This window comes from Lipophrys pholis (assembly GCF_963383615.2).
Source record: "Lipophrys pholis genome assembly, chromosome: 14".
NCBI classification, from domain to species: Eukaryota; Metazoa; Chordata; class Actinopteri; order Blenniiformes; family Blenniidae; genus Lipophrys; species Lipophrys pholis.
This window is the reverse complement of record NC_137633.1, coordinates 21,124,710-21,146,014: the sequence shown is the minus strand read 5'-3', so window position 1 is coordinate 21,146,014 and position 21,305 is coordinate 21,124,710. Positions and strand designations below refer to the sequence as shown.

Genomic DNA, 21,305 nt, shown 5'->3' with positions numbered 1-21,305 from the left:
AAAAGTATGAAATGATCCTCGGGTTGTAGGTATCCACGTTAAATGCTGTTTTATACTAACAAATGGCCTCCACACACCTTTGGCTTTTTCAAAACTGCGTGTCCGGTTATAACCCAGAGTCTGTAACAGTGACGCCCTCCTGCTTCCTTGGCTTAGCGTGATTCATTCAGCAGAAATATGAAATTGACCTCGTGTTCTAAAGTAGCTGCTCTGTTTAAGTGACATTTTCCTTTTTTATCACTGCTGTTCCTCGTCTGTAGTATTTTCAACCTGCATCTTATTCACCCCAGCCGGTTCAGATCATTTCCGAAAAGATTTATAATTTTCTTATAAAACCGGTGTCATTGTCATATATGGTGAAGTTCACACAGTGACGTGAACTCACTGTTTGAGTCAGTAGAGCATAAAGCTGCAGAATAAAACTTTTTCTTTTTTTAATGTGTTTGTTAGTGTTTCTGCTTTCAACAGAGGGTTGTTTTCCCCCCGTTAGGATCGAGTCCATGCAGCATATATCAGGCCATGCTGGATTGTCACACGTAATGGGCATTGCTTCCTCAAGGCACAGCAAAAGACATGAATAACAAACTACAATCTGTTAACATTCAGCTTAATTAGAAAGACCTTGACCCGTCGCAGCGGAAGTGAAAGAGTATCCTCGCAAACATCAAATGTGTTTCAACAGAAATGAAAGCATAAAGATATTAATGCCTTCTCCATTTATACAATGGAATCCACATGCAGCCGAGTGTTGAAAGAGATGGTTAGGCATATGATGGTGTTTTGATTTTACCATTTGTATCAGAAACAAATGGAAAATATAGAAATGTTTTGATCAAATAAGCCACAAATAAATAATTCTGAGCCACTGTGGAAACAACATATATCTATTTCGGGAATTTATACGAATAAAGGCTGGAAAAACAATCAATTTCAGAGTGTAAATATCATTATTTCATATAATTAGCTAAAGAAATGGAACCATTTTGCTCTGCTCCCTTCCAAAAATGTTGATAATCCAGGATGTGCTTCGAGTTCTTAAGATTCATATCACTCTCATATAGTCAGAAATAGTGTCATTTCAAGCTATTTTACACATTCTGTGTCCAAAGACAAGCGAAGACACAACTAGATCCTTTTTAAACTTCCCACCTGATGTTATCTAACAAACAAAACTTGTGTGCTCATAATAATGTTAAAGAATTAAGAAATGAACAGGAAATCAAATCTCACATTCAAAAACAACACAGAGTCCCGAAGCACAATATCAACGACACAGAAAATACTGTAGCAAAAATAGCAACTTCCAATCGGTAGTAGTTACATGGAGCTCCAGGGTCGAGTCGAGCTGCACGTGTCTCGGCGGAGAGAGCGTACATAAATTACAGTACGTCTCCGAGTCCCATCGGGCCCTCCGTCTGTCTGCTCTCTCACTGCAGATGGCTTCACAACTCGCTGGCCTCACCCTCGGAGGAACCAGATATCACCCGAGCCCGGGCCGCTCTGTCAGTCTGCCGGGGCAGGCCTGCTCACACCGCCCACTCTCACGGGAACTTTCACCTCCGCTCGAGTCCAAGCTTCCCCCATCGCAACCCGAAGGCCAATCACCCCGGTTCCCCTCCAGGCTTTCAACCATTGTAAACACAAAAATAAAGCCTGTGATGTGCACGGATGGATTTGGCGAGTTTCTTCCTTCATTCACGATCTGGTCTCGGGGTCTGAGGCAGCTGTTGGAGTCTGAGGTCAGTGGTGAAAACGCAGCATTACGGCCTTTAGAGATCTGTGACGGACGTGCGGACGTCAGTTTGGGGAGCCGGGCGTTACTGGTAGCCCACCGGGCTGTCCATGAGCGGGCTGGAGCAGTACGGGTCCGGGGGGTCTTGCAGCTCGGTCTCACGGGTCTGGGCATGCTCTTCGTCGCCCTCCTCCTCCTCCGCCGGGCCGTGGGTTGAACTCTGGGAGCTGGCCATGGCGCCATAGCTGTGGTGGGCCGGGGAGGGCATCGGAGTCAGAGCCAGCTCTGGCTCCAGCAACACGGACGCCACGAAGAGCTGAGGGAGGGAAATCAACAGAGAATTCATGACCGTGGCACCAAGTAAATCACTTAATTCACAGAGAAACAAAATAATATGGAAGATTTAAAAAGGGTGAGCTCCACCAACTGCCTGTTAGACTCATTCAAGAAGCAGAACTCTTCACCAGCTGGTTAGATACTTTTAAAATATCTTTACATATAGGGCCTGATTGATGAAAACAGCGGTGTGAAACATAAGGCTCGTTGGCCAAAACCGGCCAGCAAGAAGCTCCAATCGGGTCAAACCACCAAGCAAATGGTAAAAATTCAAAGACCTTCATTTCTTCAACGCGAGCAACCTCATTCCTAGTAAGATATTAACAGCTATAGAAGAAGTTATTTGGACATTTCCCTGTACTTTGCACCATAAGGCTTCATTAAAACTGACTTTATGTTGAGACTGTAGTTTATTTTTGGTTGTAATTTTATATTTTTATGCGAAAATATTATTTTCATCAGCTAATTTCTGCACCCACAATTTCTGTGGTGTTAACATTGTATGTGACAAATAAAAACAAACAAACAAACAAACTAACAAAAAACAACAACAACATTATAGCGTTGCAGCTTCCAGTAGATCTTTACCAATGGAAACGGATCATGAAGCAAACATAACCCTCATCGGAAAAAAAAAAAAAATCACCTGTAAAAACAACACAAATCTTACTCTACTTCCAAGAGCATGTAAGTCAACATACTTTATCATGACCTTAGTAAATCAGGGTAAGAATTTGCAACTGTTAAACTTTTGGTTTTGTATTTAAGCTTATTTTATAATTTCACTATATCTCCATGTGCATTCCAATACGAATCCCATTCAGTTCTCCAGTTAGTGATGTTCTTTTTTTTCCTTTGTTTTTTTTTTTTGTGTAAATAATCAGGAGGGATCCCGAGTGTCTCACTGCGGTGTAGTGGTTAACCCACACCTCAGAAAGAATTCCTCTAGTTTGAGTCTCTGAGTCTGCTTCTGCAGGTTTCTTCTTGTAAAACTGACTTTTTCTTTCCACCGTCTTCTTTGCTTGCTCATGTGGAATTGCTGGTTTTTGATTTTAAAAGTGCCTTAATATGACTGTGTTGTATTTGGTGGTAAACAAACAAAATTGGATTAAACCAGTATTGTTGAGTTTTCTGGAGTTACTTCTCTGGTAAAAAACACGTTAAAATATGTTCTGCTGAGGCTGTGAGATTATCAGACTATAATAATCTGACTACTTTCAAATCCCTTCCAGCCGTTCAGAGCTGATTTCACATGTGATGAAGAGGAACATTACATTTATTTTTATAATACATTCATCTGTACCGCTTTATCCAGCTCGCAGGTCGGTGGAGCCGATCCAAGCTTGCCATGCGAGGGGGGAGGCTACACCCTGGATAAAGTATTTTCTATCCTATTCTCACAAGCAGATAGATATACTGTACACTGGAGGCGGTGGTGGACGTCACCGTGCTCCGGTCCGTGTCGGTGAACGTTCCCTCGGCCGGCTGATCAGACATCTGAAACTCAGAACGTCGTTAATGTGAGAACCTTCACTCGCAGCCGTTGAACCTGCTGCTGGCGAGTTCCAGCAGAGCTCACCTGGTAGCTGGTTGACTTGTCTGGCTGCTTCCTAAGGCACAAGCGGAAAAGATAACAGGCGAGGCAGGAGATCAGAGACACTGAAGTGAAGAGGGTGATGGGATGTAACGGACCTGTGAGGACAGGGAGAGAAACATGGATCAGGGCGTCATCAGGGGGAGATTTACCTTCCCATCGGCAATAATGATGTTATAACAATATAATTAGTTAAAAATACAAACATTTAAGTGAAAGATGTTGAAGTCTGACTCTGCTCCGCACAGCAACTTCCCCTCTAAACCCCTCACAGTCATTTAATACCACTTTAAGTATTTGCTTTATACATAATATTCATGTAGTGGTCAGGACATTTCTGGGTGCTATAGATATGATTTAAAATAATGTTGTGATATTGATAAGTGCAATATATTGTGCAGCCATAGTTCACGCCACATTTAGTTCTAAAAATGTGTTTTAATTAGTAGTCTGATTTGATTTATTTACTTTAGAGGCTTTGAAATGAATTAATTCCAAATGATCTTGAAAGCAGAATGAATCAATACACATACCTACAGATGTTTCCAGAGAAGAATCATGTATGAGCTTTGTGTTTTTTGTGCTTTTTTTTTTTACTTTGAATGTTGAAAATGATGTGTTATTTAAAGATAAGAGTTACAAATGCCTTTAATGTTAGCTGGCTCCATGTTTAGTACAGAGGTGACAGAAAGGCTTGGATTTCTTTAGGCGATCTATAAGTTCTTAGTTGCTTATTCTGCACATTTTAACTCTGGAATGTCGAACACATTTTAGTTCAGACGCCACATAAAGCTCAATTTCATCTCAAGTGGACGGGACTTGTAGAACAGTGTCACAATAACCTTTAAATTGAAAAGTTTTTTTATCTTTGTTGTGGCGCAGAGTATACATAATCAAAATGTCTCGATTTTCACTATAAATACTAAGAAAGATGAATAAAATCTCAATATAAATCCAATTTTAATGAAACCTTCTGTTGAAAAATACAGTGACATGCCCAAATATCCCCTCCTATAGCTGATGCATTATGGGTGTTTTTAGAAACTCATCCTGACACCACGGCTTCAAGGCTAAATTGATAACAATTACACAGTGACATATGTTCTTTGTTAAAGTGTGATTAAATGTGTTAAAGTCCATAGATTTAATGGAAATGTATACTTCAGGCACTTCAGCCTTCGGGGGAAAAGACCCCTCCCTCCCTTGTGGTCCGACTGTGGTTTTCACACCACCCCAACATGCATGGCAGGTTGTGGAAACTTTGACACAATGGAAAAAACATGCAGTGGTAAATTACCTAATCTGAGCACAGAGAAGAAGAGCAGCCAGAACATGCAGAGGATGGGAGCCACGATGACATGGCTGATGGCGGCTCTGTGGATCCGCTGGTTGAGTTTAGTGGGAACGTATGCATAGTAGATGTTGTATCGGTCCACCATGTGCTTCAGGATGACATACAGGAGACCTGCAGGGACACGGTGACAGTCAAACACTTCATATGATGTAAAGTGTTGAATTATAAACGAGGGACTTTGAGTCTGAGTTTAAACTGAATGACTGGGACAAACAGCAAAATACACTGATATGATCCATTTATCTTATTTTGTTCTTCATGAACAACCCTTAAATACTGCAACGACAAAAAAAAAATCATCATAAGCCAAATATTCTGATAGCCGGATTTTGTTTCATTTGAGCAAAATAAATCAACCAATTAAATTTCATATGGGAACGATTATTAAAACCAGTTCATAAGTCCGGCCTGTGTACGACTGCCAGATGTTTGAACACGACAACAAAGAAACTGAGAATGAAAGAATAGTTGCATGTTTTAAGTAAAAACTGCAGTTCTTCAAGAAATAAGACCTTTTTTTTTGTTTTCTGTCTTCTTGATGAGATTTATGAGGATAATTAAATTTCCAAGCCTTTCTTCTACAACTTCCTCTCGATTCTAGATAGAATTGCTCCAGATAAAACGTCTTAGATTAAATTGCACAGTAGATTTCCTTCATTTCCTTGTAAAGTACTACTTTTGTCTGAATATTGTTAGAGGAATAAATTTCCCTTGCCAATAATGCTGATATGAGATAGATGTTAACAGGAATCTTTTATTCTATCAAGACTCTTGTAGCAGCATTTTGAACCATCTACACTCGATCCATAACAATAATAATAACAATAATAATAATGCATTTTATATTCGTAACTCTCAAAGCTCCAGAGATGTTTTGGAGGATTAATAATGTTTGACCGTAATAAAAATAGCCTAAAGCAACGTTCAGTCCGATGTTGCAGCTGCATTATTTTGATACAGTTTCATGCATGCAACGTTTTAAACTACATCTCCAGACATGTCAGTCGTAGTTTAACCATTTTATGACAAGTCTGGCCTAGTAAAGAGCTTAAAAGACATTCACATGGGTGAATGTTGTCATTGCACGGTTGTACTGGGAAGCCTCTGGAAAGATTAGTATACGAGCACAAAGCTCTATTTTAAAGAGAGCTTTATAGTCATTTCTTCTGCACAAACAAGACACAGTAGAATCGAAATTGTATCTCACTTCCTTTCCAATACATCCCCCAAATAAAAAAAATAAAAAATAGGAAATATAGATGAACAATATCAACTAAAATAGGGTACAAATAAAAATAAATTGAGAATATAGCCAAGAAAAACTGTGAAACAAGACTTTGAAACAGAAGTTAACAACCTAAAATGTGCACTATATAATTCAGTGAAGCCTCAGAATAGCTGTAATTATCCATGGATATGAAATGTGCATAAGATGACCCGTGTGACTTGAAGAAATGTCCACTGCAGGAGCGGCAAGTCTTTTGAAAGTGTCTGGTGCCAGTGTGGTGGATAGAAGTCCCCACATTTGGGTAGTTTTTAAATTTTTTCTAGACATCATAGACTGTGTGGGACTTACAGATATGTTATGTATGCTAAATCCTGCTGGTGAAAACAGGAATATAGAGTTGTTTTTTTTTTCCTGTTTTCTCTTAATATTTATCCAATGAGATGAGTGTCTGGCTGCAGACAGGCAGACACTATGGCTCCCTGAGCAAGGCCTCTATCCCTGCCAACTGCTTCTTAAGTAATGCTCAAATACCGAGGACTAATTTTGCAGTACTTCTTGCTTTGCGTTCATGTTTCAAATGCAGGGTTCTTGTCATGATTGGCTCTGTCTGAGTGGAGTTCAAAAAGCCCAAAATGTGCAGGAAGCAACACATATATATATATATGTATATATAGAGAGAGAGAGAGAGAGAGAGAGAGAGAGAGAGAGAGAGAGAGAGAGAGAGAGAGAGACACACACACACACACACACACACACACACACACACACACACACACACACACACACACACACACACACACACACACACACACACACACACACACACACACACATACAGTACACAGACGGAAGCAGATGTGGTGTGTATGAAAGGGGCCTTCCGGGCTGCAGATTAGACTGCAAAAGTAAATATAAGCCCGGTGAGCTCTGGGCAGAGACGGGAGCAGAGTGGGCGTCTGGCTCGCGGCTCGCTGTGTCTGGGTGTCTGGGCCTACAGAAGCAAATTCACACACTCTGCATCAGACTGGCAGGCAGGAGAGGAGAGTGAGGTCACTTCCAGAGGAGACGCCACTCGAAGGGAATGTGACGGGACGCAGACGAGGAGAACAGAGAGTCAGATGATGATACCAGAGGTTTAATTGCACGGCGCTCACCGAAGGGTGTAATGATGGGACATGTGATGCTGTAGGTCACGCTGACGGCGAAGATGCACATGGTCCAGGCGTACTCCAGGCCGAACTGGAACTCATAGGCTTGACTCTGCCGACGGAAACACAAACGCAGTGAGCTTTTGGAAAAGTCCAAATCAAAATGCCAAGATGAGCAACGGGGCTCTGCTTACCCGCTTGACATGGATCCGCTCGGCCTGGGACTTGGCGAAGCAGAGGCGGAGGGCGTACACCGTCAGCGCCGGGATGCGAAGCAGCTCCATCGCAGTGCCGATCAGGCTGGACGTGATCACGTAGTTCACAAAAAACGCACCGTTGTCGGGGAGAAAGACGCATCTGCAGCAAGAGGAAGACCAGAGTTTGGCAGCTGCCCTTCCTCTTTTTGTATATCAACTTATTTCTTACTCAAGATTCACTTAACAAAAGTCGTCTTACTGGAATTTCACATTCTTATCATCCAGAAAATGAAGATCGAGGAGCCAGGTGAAGAAGAGGTCCAGACTGTGGTGGGAACAAAAACCAGGCAATAGAGTGTAAATAGAGGTGAATGTGTGTTAGTTGTTTTCTTCTGAGTTTCTTAGGTTTAGATTCTTTATCCAATGCAAGGAGCTTCTCAAATCTCATCAATTCACATATCACCTTGATATGACATTAACGTTATGAGTCTCTCTCTTTATCCTTTCTCTCTGTACCTTCCTGCAGGATTTCTGACAAGCTTTTCTTAGTATTGCCAAACCAACCTACAGCACCAATATCAGTTTATCCTCACTGAGTTAATGTAACCTGAAGAACCAGCTCCCAGTTTTAGTTAGGGGGGATAACATAGTCTCATAGGCTTCAGGTCAGTCTGCACCATTTACTCAGTAAAGCTGCTGTGGGTTTATGCTGACTGACACTGGAAGTCATTACCTGTATATTTCTTTCTTCTGCAGTCTGTGCTTTCTCTTATCTCTCTGTACTTTTGTACAGCATGCAGATTACTCAACTTTTTTGTTATGCAACCTGTGGCTCTGTAGTGGCTTCGTGTCACTTTAACAGAATTACACGCAAACAATCGTATCTTCATTTCATTATTTTTCAGAGTTTTGTTGCTTAAAAGAGGACTTTTATCCAGCATTTTCAGGTGAAATCTACTACAAGGAGAGTGTCAATGGAAGATAGAAAGTTATTTGTATTTTTCACTGCTAATAATACTGTTAAAAAAATAATCTGTTAAAACTGATCCAAACTGAAAAGTAAAAAATGTAGTCAGTCTTAATTGCTATTTATTTTATTAACTCCAACTGTGCCATTAAAAAGAAAAAAGAAAAAAAGAAGCTATATACAAACGTTTATTAGCTGTTTTATCTTCATTTTGAAGGTTAAATATGTTTCAGGCTCTCGACCAGGAGTGTAGAAAACATTTTAGTTCAGATGCCACATGCAGCCCAATTTCACCCTGAGTCGTCCAAACAAGTAAAATAGTGTCATAATACCATTTAAAATTTGCACTTTAAATGGTTTCTTTATTGTAGCTCAAAGTATATGTGATGGAATTATCTATTATTTCACAGAATCAAACAATCACTACTGATAATGACTACAATCTCAACGTAAATCCAATTTTAATGAAATTTCTGGTGCAGAATACAGTGAAATCACCAAAAAACGAATATAGCCATTGCATTATGCATATTTTTACAAACTCCCACTGACAGCATAGCTTAGAGGCTAGTTTGATAGTTACCTTTCACGGCAGCATCACAGATTTCAACTCTTATGTAATTTGTTTAAAAAAACAAATGTTTTCTTAAATCTTTAACAATTTGCTTTGTGGTTTGTTGGACCAGATAAGAGCCTCTCGCAGGCTGATTTTGGCCAACGGGTCTTGTGCTTGACTATTTTATAATTATCTGTTGGGGACAGAAATGTTTGTTTTTGTCATAAGGTGTACAGACCCTGTCCTTAATATTTATGTGAAAAAAAAAGAAAAGAAAACACGTCTTAGTCTGGATCTGCAGAGATTTCTTCCTGGTAAAAATGTGTTTTCCTTTTCCATTGCTGCTCAAACAGGATTCTTGCTGAGTGTTATAAGGTGTCAGTGTTGTAAATAAAGCCGGGTTGAACTGAGATGTACCTGGACAGTCCAAGTGAGGGAAGGATGATGACCATGAAGACCAGCAGTAAAAAGCACTTGTGCATCGTCACTTGGTTCTCACCAGACCTGCAACATTAGAAACATCAAGAAAAACTAAATCAATAAAACAAAAATCAGCTGACTCTACATTTACAGGCCGGTCGGGTTCGACAGCACCAGCGACACTTTTCCCTTCAGTAAACAGTGGATTTGCATTCACACATCACGCCTGCACAACACGTTTGTGGAGGTGGTTATGTAAAGGCTTATAGGTGCTGCGTGAGGTTGTCTCCTCATGCACAGTTGTTCCGCTCCTCCTGCGAGAGGAGCGGCGCATGGCGACTACCGTGCATGTCATTATCCTCACATGGAATCTCTATGACAACCTGCTCAGAATAACAGGCAAGAGTGACAGAGAGTTAAAAAAAAAGAAAAAAGAAAGAAATACAGAGATGAGAGGAAGACAAGCAGCTACTCATGAAGAAGCGAAGAAGAGAGTGGAGTGCGGCGGCCGGTGGCAGGTGAGTACCTGGTCCAGTGGGACTCAAAGAAGGCGGAGTAGTAGACGATGAAGGGCAGGAGCACGGAGAACGCCCACAGCAGGAGGGTCGGGAAGAACTGAGTGATGACTGGGCTCTGGAACAAGCAGCATTAAACGTCTGATTAATGAAAGTGAACGGGGTGAAAATGAAGCACGCAAAGTTGAAACCGCTGTGAAACTCGGACCCTCAGACTCTCCACAGGCCTCGTGACGTTGAACTTGTCCATGGTGTTGACGATGATGGCGGGAGTGGTGAGGAAGAAGAGCAGCAGAAAGAGGAGGATGTTGAGGAGGACGCAGCGGAGCCACCAGCGAGATCCGCACACTGACAGGTTTTCCCTGGTGACGGGAAGAAAATAAAGAATAAAATAATGAGCCTCGGCTCACAATCGTCGGGCAGGATGGACAGGATAGGTGACACACTGCACTCCCCCGACACGACGGTGCTTCATGTAGTGACATTGCGCCTGAAATAGTCGGCTCAGGTTGGGAACAGCACACTTCAGCGCTCAGTTTTAACGAAGGACCTAAAGTCCCCGCTCAACCTCGCAGCCTGTGACTGCTCCAGTAGTCTAGTTAGTGCAGAGACACAGTCGCACACAAACACACTGCAGCCACTCGGGCGTGAAGCACAAACAGCGAGCGCTACCATCTCCTCGGTTAATCTCACATACATATGCATCACTCATTTGTTACGTAATCTCACTGGGACTGGGCTGCATTTGCTTTCCAAGATAAGAAACATCCACTGTCGCTAATCCAATTGTGGGAAGTGACTGAGCTCTGGATGCTGCTGGGATCTGTTACACAAACGCAACAACGCACTGTTACATGTTACGTTTGACTTTTCCACGAAGAAAGAACAGACATGTGGACGCAGACGATGGCAGATTGAGGCCGTTTACACCACAACGTTTCTCGTGACAACGCCTAATCCGTGAAAAAAAAAGTGTTGCGGACACACTGCAGCAGCGGACACACCAACAACGATGTTGTTCGTATGTCGGACCACGGGAGGGCGCTGTTGCTTGTTTTAGTAATGAAACCACAGATACTTGTGTGCAGAGAACACTACACTATAAACCGACATTCGTATGGACTGATGACGATTCAGATGCTATCGGGTGAGTCTCAACTATAAAACTACTGATATGGACGATAAAACTAGAATATGGACCGCGAGTCACACCACTACGGTTCTGCCATGTTTGTTTACAGGTGCATGAGCAGAAGGAACTATTTTCAACGGGAAGGGGGGGGGGGGGGGATGCGCATGTGTAGTTACACAGCTCCGTAGCCTCCGACAGTCTCTGCATCAGGGAATAGCGACCGTGAAAGAATCTTTCCACCTTGGGAGCTGGTAGGAAAACTTTGCAGATGCAATGGATCCGCACACCGGTGCCGTGTAAACGGACCTTCGAAAGGTGAAGAAAGTTTTGCAGATACACTCGTATCCGTTGTAAACGGGGCCTAAATAGCCTGAAGTTTGCATGAAGTTTGTTTGCTCCCTCCTCTAAGTAAACCGAGTGTCGGCCTGTCATTACAAACTAATGCTGCACACACAGGTATTATTAAAGCCCACATACTCCTGGCTTAAATGTATCGTCTCGCTTCAGAGGTTTCCACAGATGACAAATATGTCAGGCTTAATTACAGGGGAATGTGTTCAAATGATGCACAAGTCATGCAAAATTGAATATTACACAGTGAATGTGTGTCTGTGCGGGTTTCCTTTGGGCGCTCCGGTTTCCTCCCACAGCCAGACGCCAGGCAGCCCAGGCTGATACATTTCATCCACTCGAGGTGTGAATGTGAGTGTGACCGTGTGTCTGCTCAGCCTCTTGTCCAGCGTGTGCTGGAATAAAATAGTGGATTACTGACGACCTGACAGACGGACAGCCGCCATGGGGAGATACGGTGCCGCGCAAATGTTTCAAGTGTGACTGAAGGAAATGATACGACTCCAACATGGAAACATTTTGACTCTGCAGGAGTGCACACTCATACAGCCAATTCCATGAAAAAGATCAATTCAGAGTGCTGGAAGTAACGGCCCTCACATCTGGGGGCTCAGAATGCTTTTCCCCAACAGGATCTGTTTTTCAACCTTCAATTTATTAAGAGAAATACTGATTAAATAAAAGATTTAATGGTGCAACTATAGAGAATTTCATTAAAAGACATTTTTATTCATGAATTAGATATATTATAAATGATAAAATATGCTTAAAAAACAATTACAATTAAAAAATTGGATCATCCAGAATACAATAATAGAGGATCTGTGCTGAGTTCTGAAAGTTGTTTTGGACCACCTCTCTCTCGAGGTTTCCTTAACAAAACATCTTTAAGTTTTACTGAAGACAATTGATGTGAAAAGGGGGATCACGCTCCAGATTTCTCTTCTGTTCATTCAATTCAATTCAGTTGTATTTGTTTCGCGCAAAATACAACACAGTCATTTCAAGGTACTTTTACAGAGAAAAACCAATAATTACACGAGTGGTGGAAAGGAAAAACTCCCTTTTAACAGGAAGAAACCTGCAGAACCAGGCTCAGAGGAGGAGACTTCCTGCAGAAACAAACTCAGAGGAGACTTCCTGCAGAACCAGACTCAGAGGAGGAGACTTCCTGCAGAAACAGACTCAGAGGAGGAGACTTCCTGCAGAACCAGACTCAGAGGAGGAGACTTCCTGTTTTTCAGTTTTTCTCACACTTTTCTCCCTAAAACTCTTATTTTATATCCCAGCATGTTGTTACACTGATTTAGACCTGAATCCCTTCTGGTTTTCTCTTCTGCCTCTTTAGCGTGGTCATTTAAACATGTAATGTCACTTTCATGCTTTGCAAGATTATCATTTAATACCCGTGCTTTTTTAAAAAGAAAATACAGATGTTATGTTTACATCACTCTTTTGGCTCCTTTTTCCTCCACTGAGCTCCTTCTCATCATTTCTTTCCACGATCCTGTTGCAGCTCTGCACATTTACAACTGATGGAAACATTTACTGAATCGGGATGTTTTAGAAAAGAGAAGTTTTTCTTTCTATCAGGTCAAGGTTAGATTACTGAGCCTGCTACTTGCTTTTTACTTGCAGACGAGAGCATATCATGTTACTGCTTCATTTTCGATTTGAAGGTTTTAAAGCCAATCATGGCCTTGGCCCACCTAACTTGTTTGAGATGTTAACTCTCAGTGAACAAGATGGTCATCAGGTCATCAGGCGCGTGTCACAGCCTCTGGAACAAATTACCTCCGGCTATTCTCCTCACTTATTGAGATTGGCCTTCAACATATTTAGCGGTTTTTTTTTTTGCACATGTATTTGTAGTTTATTTGAATTGTAAAGCTTTATTTTGAGCCCTATTTAACTTCTCCTTATTCTGTTTATTTGCGCGCATGCATGTCGGCCCTGCGAGGGACTGAGATGACCCCATTTGGCTTAAAAACCTCTGCACTTTAGATTTCCTGTGTAACTCTGGTCATCTGCAGAAATCCTCAGATGACTCTGCAGTGTTGGGGTGTGTCAGTGTTGGACAACAGTCTGAGTACAGGGAACTGGCGGACCGCTTTGTGGCCTGGTGTGGGAACAACCACCTCTACTTAGGGCTGAAGAAACGGTTGTGGACTTTGGTGGATTAGGACTAACAAGACCATCTACATCCTGGGTAAAGAGGTGACAGACAGCAACAAGTGCAGATACCTACATGCAACGCAGACACCATCTATTTCTCTGTAACATCTGCTGCAAGATGTTACACATGTCGCTGCTGCGAGGCGAGTTTTCTTTGTAGCGTTGTGTTAAAGCAGCTTCACTAACAAATTGAGCGAGCTGATAAAAAGGTCAGGCCTTAGTTGGGCGATTGCTCCGGAGATGATCACCGAGAGACCAATATTGTACAAACTGCTCAACAAATCACCTCTGCATGAACCGCCACTGACCTGTGCTTCAGCTGTTCCTTCTGCTACCACATAAAAAGGTCAAATACTCAACACAGACTGCTGATTTGTCATTATACAATATATGAAGCACTTAAATGACCATCTTCTCACACAAGAAGCCAAAACCATCGACTTGGCTCCATTTAAAAAGCACTGTCTTTAAATACCCTACTCAGGCGCAATATCATCTGGTATTTGTTTGGTATTTAGAGATGGAATCGTGATAAAAATGAATGAGTGAATCGGAAAATGTGGAAACTATCACATATAAATTAAAAAGACATCCATCCATCCATTTTCTCCCGCTTATCCGTTTCCGGGTCGCAGGGGTGGCAGTCTGAGCACTGTCATCCAGATCACATTGCACCGATTAAGAACCTTCCTGCAGGCGGTGAGCCCACGGGAAGGTGGCGCCTGGCGTGTGACATGAACCCACAACCTTGAGATTATGAGTCTCATGCTCAACTGAGCTAGCCGGGGGTATTAAAACCACATATCATTCTTAAGTGTGAAACGTGAGACAGTTGCCGTTGTCACATAAAGACTTGAAAGATTTCTAAATAATCACGCAGGAAGATTTCCGAACACTGTGTTAAAGCATGCATCGACACTAAACGTTGTTGCTGAATTATGAAGGGTTGGTGCCCCATCCTGGATGCGCCCTGACTCTGGCCATAGTCGGCTGAATGACGATGGATGAAGAGGCACTGAAGATAGATGGATTGATCCCAACAGCCCAGAGCATTGATATCTAATGCTAAAAAGCTTAAAAAGTCCAGCATTCAAAACGAAAATTTATAATTTTTGTGAAATGAGCTCTGTGGGTGGGTTCATCCTGCACATTTTGACACCCGGCTGTTATTTACGTACAATCTATCACAAATTTCCCCATTTTTTATTTATTAATTTTTTGCCAAACAGCGTTTATGTTTAGGACTACATCTCTGCCCATTAATATGAACTCAATCTCACAATTTGCTATGTGCACTACGGAAGATTTCAGTGATTTAGTGTTTGTGTTTCAGCCGGTCACGTTTAAGAGAGTGAACTTCAGCCATTGCTGTTTCCGCTACTGTTATTCCCCCATGCTGGTTCAGGGGTGACAAACATGAGGCCCGTGGGCCAAAACTGGTCTGCAAGACGCTGCAATCCGGCCCAGGAATCCACCAAGCAAATTGTAAAAGACTTCCTCAAAGCCATGCTGTCAGAGTGAGTTTGTAAAATCATGCAAAATGCAGCAGTCATAGATGTTTTTTTGGACATTTCACTGTATTATACAGAATGAAATTTGGCTTTAGGTTGAGACTGTAGTAATTTTTGTTCAGATCTGGAAAATATAGACTTTTTTCTAAACTATTTTACCACCCCGGCCCACTCCGATTAATATGAGTTTAACACTCCTGTGCTGGTCTTTATTTGGACTATAAAGTCACTCACCATACCACCTTGTAGTATTAAGTGGTATTACAAGATTCATGCTGGGGCTGGTTACCTTCATTTGATCATTCAGAAGCACTACAACACAGACGTTTTTCAGATTAGGCCAAATCCTTGAAATTCAAGATTAGAATATTGCATATTCCTCTTTTTAGCTTGAGCTTCTGTGGGGGAAGGGCGCGCCTCTGTTTTTGACATGTAGAATACTTTGTGTAGCTTTATACTGTATGAAAGTGATTAATAAATAAAGATTGATTGATTTTTGTTGCTGAAACAGTCTCAAGTCAAAATCATCTCAGTCTATATTTTGTACTTGCTTTTAGTGATATCATGATATCGATAGCTGTCATTTTGACTTTTGTTGTTAAATCTGAGTTGTTGTTGGGATTCCCTTGAAGGACTTGAAAGACGTCACGTCTGCCCCGTGTTACCAACATGAAACAACTTTTCCTCAGTGCTGGGAGACAAGGCCACAAAACATATGACCCCCCCCCCCCCAAACACACACACACACACACACACACACACACACACACACACACACACACACACACACACACACACACACACACACACACACACACACACACACACACACACACAGCCTATTTTGTAAACGCTTATAACCAAAGCCCAACAAAACAGCTGTGTGAGTTATTGTGATGCAACATTTACTCACCAGATGATGTCACTGGGAGCGGGAGCGTAGCTGACGCCCCAGTTGTGCGACTGCACCACCGTGGTGATGCTGGACTGCTGGGGTCGGCGGCGGCAGTGCACACAGCCGTAGTCCTTCACGATGCTGCGGAGAACGAGACAATATCCCATCGCTTAATTCTCTTATTAAGATGACAGAAGTCTTTTTTTTTTTTTTTTTTTTTTTTTTACTCACACAGCCGTCATCCTCTCATCCCGGAAAGTTACAAAGGCGATTCCCAGCCTCTTCATGGAGATGCGATTCTTCTCAGCATTAAACTCATCTGTGCGCTTCTCCTCCAGTTCACTGTAGTATTGTTCAGCATCCACCTGCAGAACCAAGTGAGAGCTGTAAACCCTCACATCCATCAATAAGCAACACATTTTCTTTTAATAGTAATGTTGTAGTGTCTGCTGCAACAGATCTTTACCTCAGTGGAACTTTATGGTGACATAAAGATGAACACACTTTTCCTGTCACTGTTTTCTCGAACTCTCCTGTCTTGTTCTCATGCAGTTACAAGATTTACTTAAATTTGCATTGCAGTGCCATCCAGTGGTAATACTCCTTCTGTGCAAATCTGCCCAGAATCTATGCACAACGTTCAATAATTCAAACATAAATTACCTTCTCAAATCCACATATGTCGCAGCAGAAGATCTGAGCACAGGGGTGCGTCTTGATCATGATTTTACCCTCCTTTTGAGATTTCGTGGCAAAATACAGCCGTCCTTTCATTGCCTTCCGTCTGAAAAGCGCAACATGTATAGAATAAATCCCAAAGGTGCTGGTTTCTCCTGTCTAGCGTGTCTGTAAAAGCTACTGTACCTCTCCAGGTCCAGCCTCATTAGTTTGTGCACGTCAAAGCAGAAGCGGATGTCGGTGACGGTGCAGCTGGGGTATGCCTCGCTGTGAACACGTGGAGGAAGGATGGTCATTATTTCGGTCTGTGGACTGTGGAAGAGGCAGTGATACAAGCACAATGATTTAACAATGACAAGGAGAAGAAAACATGTACTGGAAGTGTTTGGTGATGAGTCCCGGGTCTGAGATCTCTCTGGGGATGCAGGTTATCATCAGCGTCCGGGCCACCTGCAACACAGAACACAGAGTCACCAACAAAATACGAGGTCCAAACAGGAAAAACACACAATATGCGAAATACAGTCTGTTTGTTATATTCTGTAACAATGAATTACAGAATATAACAACTTTGCAAATTATTATCTTGTAAAAATATGGGTATGACCTGATACCTGTAATGATGACATGGCCAAGTGACTGTACATACAGTCGTTATAGCTTAATATCTACGCAACCTATTTTCTGTGATTGTTGTGTAAAACTATCAAAAACGCTAATAAAATCAGTATTGAGGTGCATAAAGGTTTTACATGTATCCTTGATTTTGGTGCATTAATATCTGTATTTGATTGAGGTAATGACCTGAACTTTTTAATCTTGTTTTGAGGATATAAATATTGACTAAACAACAGTGCAAATACTAAATAGTTGTGTTGTCTTGGCTTTACTATCAGCTCTTAGTATCTAGATCTTAGTATTACCTCATGTTTCCTGGTATCTACTATGTCTCTGATGAATTGTTGGTAAATTTCACATTGCATATTATGTTTACTTTCCTTGTTTAGTTTATAATGCAATTCATGTTTTGCGTTAACCTCGATTGTTTCCACTTCTCATTAACAGATACTTCCTGCTGTGTATATAAAGGGTCAGTCTGCCTGTGAGTCTTTTTCTATTTACCTGTTCAACTCTCCATTTAATCTAACACTGTTTTTCCTGTCAAATTAACCACTCAAACACTGTAGGGAGGATTTGTTTGGGCCGCGGTACGTTCTCTTATTTGATATCTCATGAGAAGTAGATGGGTATAATATAAAGTTGTCTGCAAACTGCACCTTTAAAGGAAGCATTTAAATATTTCAGCAAATAGTATGTGTCACTTTATTTGCACTGTAGCGGATAAAAGTTAAGTTTCTAACCCCAGGGGTGACATGTTTATGACTGATGAATAATTGTTCTTTAATTTCATTATCGTTGTTGAGGTGATGGAAACAGGCCTGCAACCAGACGTTAGCTGATTCAAATCTCATTGCTCATGGGTCCCGGGTCAGTCTTTATCCCTCAACCTTCTCCCGCTCAGGCTGCATCAGCATCCAGCTTAACATCACAGGATGCTTTGAGCAGATGTCAGAAACACAATATATCCTACAGTGTTGGTATGTAGCCTACAACTAAATTAGAAATGAGATTCAAAGCTGTGTGACTGTGAAAGTTCAATATGCTTTAAGGGTCCAGGCAAATAGGCTTTTGTGGAATTGAGACAAAACAGCCATTTTGTCTTTAACATTTGCAGACCTCTGCTTTTAAATCTAGTTTTGCCCAACTAAAACAAAAAAAATTGCTGAATTGGCATGATAAGACAGTTTGTATCGTGAAGGACAGCCAGGCCTCGGCAGTGAACAATGATGAAGATGGTGACAGACCTTCTCATCTTCTCTGTATTCCAAGCGTATCGAGTGGTGAGCCATACACAGCAGCGTGATGATGAAGTAAACCAGAGCGAAGATGCTGTGCAGCCACAGAAACCTGTCCCTTGGAGGCGCATAAACAAACAGAACGGTTATAGATAGCTCCGCTCTTTCACGGTTCTGGGATCGTTCATGAAACTTGATGTCATGGCTGCAGTGTTCGACTTACTTTGCACTAACATTGGCCAGTGTTGTTCTTCCAAAGTTCTCTGGACTGTCTCCTGTAGAAATAATGAAACGTGACAGAGACCGAGTCATTTGCAGTTCTGTGAAGGGAAACTGCTCCGTTTTCAGTCCGGATGGAGGCTGAGGCCGAAATGATGCAATGCAGCTATTCACAGAAAACGTTTTCCCGTCTAATTCTCATGAATTACCCATCACCTCAATGAATTTTGCACAAAATGCATGAATGTGACGTGGCAACCCTTTGTTTGCAGTTTCCCGGGGCAGCCCGTGTTGGTTTGTGTAACACACTGGTTCAAATGATGACATGCAGCAGTAATAAAAAAGTTCCTCCACCCCAGCCCTGACACCTCCATGAGTACGATGACAGAGGAAATGAACCACTTTCTATTTCCTACAATCTGACCTGGAGAGGCTGACTTTCCAACTGGAGTGCTGGTAACTCCCATTGAGACAAAGTGTAGCTTTTATTCACACAAGTATTGTTTTTACCTCCGGAGTCCTGCACGATCATGTTTTTTCTAAAAACTCAACCTGACCACAAGCGAAAGCGGCGAAAGCATTTAACTATCCTCTGCTGTGATTGCGTCTGTGTGGCCTGCCGCTCTCTTCCTGCGAGGTGCCCCAACGTGCATCTCCTGAGGTTATGGACATCCCTTAAAACAGTCTGGAAGGACTGAAATACCCAGAAGGTTCCCGGAAAAGTTGACCGGCAGGATGACAGCCAAAGACAGCAGCGAAACCACCGTCATGAGCAGGATGATGTGACGCTGGAAGGACAGGTACGTAACGGCGTCGATCCCACATTTGCTGCGAATCTCCTCATCCCTGCAGAAAATAAAGACAGAAGGAAAATTAAATATCCCAAAGTCTTTATATCAGTGGTGTCAAATTAACTTTAGTTCCGGGCGCAAATACAGTTTGTTCTGAATGAAAGCCGATACAAGATGGTGGACAATGTTATGATCCAGGAACACAGGGAAGCTGATACCATCAGGGAGAAAGGTCAGCTGAAGCCTTTTTAACATGCTTTATTCGATTCACTAAATCTCTCCTTCAATTTCAGCTTTACTATGATGTTAGATCACACACAGGGGAGCAAATGTACACATTCAAACAAGATGAAACAGCTGGACGATAAAGAGTCTTCCAGTCCTCCCTTAGCAGAAAAGAACGTGGAGGGAGCCGAAAATAATCTGGAAATAACACCTCCGTCATTTCATAAAACCTAAACACTGTCATGGTACACACTTCGTTTCTCTGACTCTTCCTCTCATTTCAGCCTCCTTGACTTCTGCTCCTGGTGTGTGATTGCTGTTCCCTGATGTGTTTCACTTGTGCACGAGTATGTGACTGTCTTCATCTGGTGGCAGCAGTAAAACAGTATGTCAGGCATCTTCTGTGTGTTCTGATTGTTGGTTTGTCCTGTGTTCTGTCTTAGTTGCTTTCCAGTGTCAAAAAAAAATGGAGTCCTCCCCTGAGCAAACTGTGACTGTCCGAATCAACCGATACATCCAGCCCAACATATACCCTACTGACCAGGGGAAGAAGATCACACACTCACACAGGTGAAACACATCAGGGGACAGTGATCAGACACGAGGAGCCTGAAACGAGTCCGAATTACAAAATGACGCAGGAAACGAAATGTGTGCCATGACAAACACACTGAAAAATCTTGCCACTGTGTTTCTCTAAAGACTCAATCCTGTCGCTTTCTTGGTGGCAGGCTTTCTGCAGACAACGGTGTGCAAGATCTCAAAAGCTCACTTCATAGTGGCTTTCACGCTAATGCAAGGTAATCCTGCTGGATCGTTCCCTCTACTGGCCCACAGGCCTTATGTTTGACAACCCTGCTCTATAGCATCACCAGGTTAAATGTCGCAAACTGCTCTTCGGCCTCAAATATGAAAATTCAACTAAAAGCAGATGCAGTGACAATCAGAGCTGCATCTCAATCCAGATCATGTACGCAGCCCGGTCGAGCCGGCCCACAGCTCCTAACTCATCATGAGTAATAGTGGCACCACTACTTTGGTGTCAGAAGCTGTGGTGAGCAGGCGGGAGGTTCAGGAAACCCAGCGTCGTAAAATAGAACCAAAAAAAAAGAAGAAGAAGAAGAAAAAAAAAATTGCATGAAAAAAGAAGCATGTGCACGTTGGTCTGATGGCGGCCCACACATCGAGAGCTCGCAGGGTGGGTTTGCTCTTCCCCCAGAGATCCCAGCGAGAGCCCAGAACACGACAGCTAAAAACGGAGGCACCCAAACGCCGCCACAATACTATGGAAACCATGGATACCGTGGAAATTGCTTTTTTACGGGTCTAAATCTGTTGTGTGCTGTCAGACTCCAGCAAGTGCAAATATTCAACGGGGGAAGCCGTGGCACCAGCGGTCGCACCAGCCCAGACTCGTTTGTTTTC

The 21,305-nt window shown here is 42.3% G+C and overlaps 1 protein-coding gene across 1 annotated transcript in view; it reads right to left on the bottom strand.

Annotated features, from left to right (window-relative positions):
• Positions 1-1,817: 1,817 nt before the first annotated feature.
• tmem63c (transmembrane protein 63C) overlaps positions 1,818-21,305 on the bottom strand; it is a gene marked incomplete at both ends in the record, with an annotated part of 31,311 nt that continues 11,823 nt past the window's right edge. The window contains 18 exons of the mRNA XM_080480465.1: positions 1,818-2,048; positions 3,491-3,565; positions 3,648-3,760; positions 4,960-5,127; positions 7,399-7,504; positions 7,587-7,749; positions 7,849-7,914; positions 9,530-9,616; positions 10,059-10,165; positions 10,256-10,409; positions 16,130-16,252; positions 16,343-16,476; positions 16,775-16,895; positions 16,976-17,056; positions 17,166-17,239; positions 18,655-18,763; positions 18,869-18,920; positions 19,568-19,710. Of these exons, the coding sequence (XP_080336591.1) occupies positions 1,818-2,048; positions 3,491-3,565; positions 3,648-3,760; positions 4,960-5,127; positions 7,399-7,504; positions 7,587-7,749; positions 7,849-7,914; positions 9,530-9,616; positions 10,059-10,165; positions 10,256-10,409; positions 16,130-16,252; positions 16,343-16,476; positions 16,775-16,895; positions 16,976-17,056; positions 17,166-17,239; positions 18,655-18,763; positions 18,869-18,920; positions 19,568-19,710 (2,107 nt within the window). The remainder of the gene's footprint in view (positions 2,049-3,490; positions 3,566-3,647; positions 3,761-4,959; positions 5,128-7,398; positions 7,505-7,586; positions 7,750-7,848; positions 7,915-9,529; positions 9,617-10,058; positions 10,166-10,255; positions 10,410-16,129; positions 16,253-16,342; positions 16,477-16,774; positions 16,896-16,975; positions 17,057-17,165; positions 17,240-18,654; positions 18,764-18,868; positions 18,921-19,567; positions 19,711-21,305) is intronic.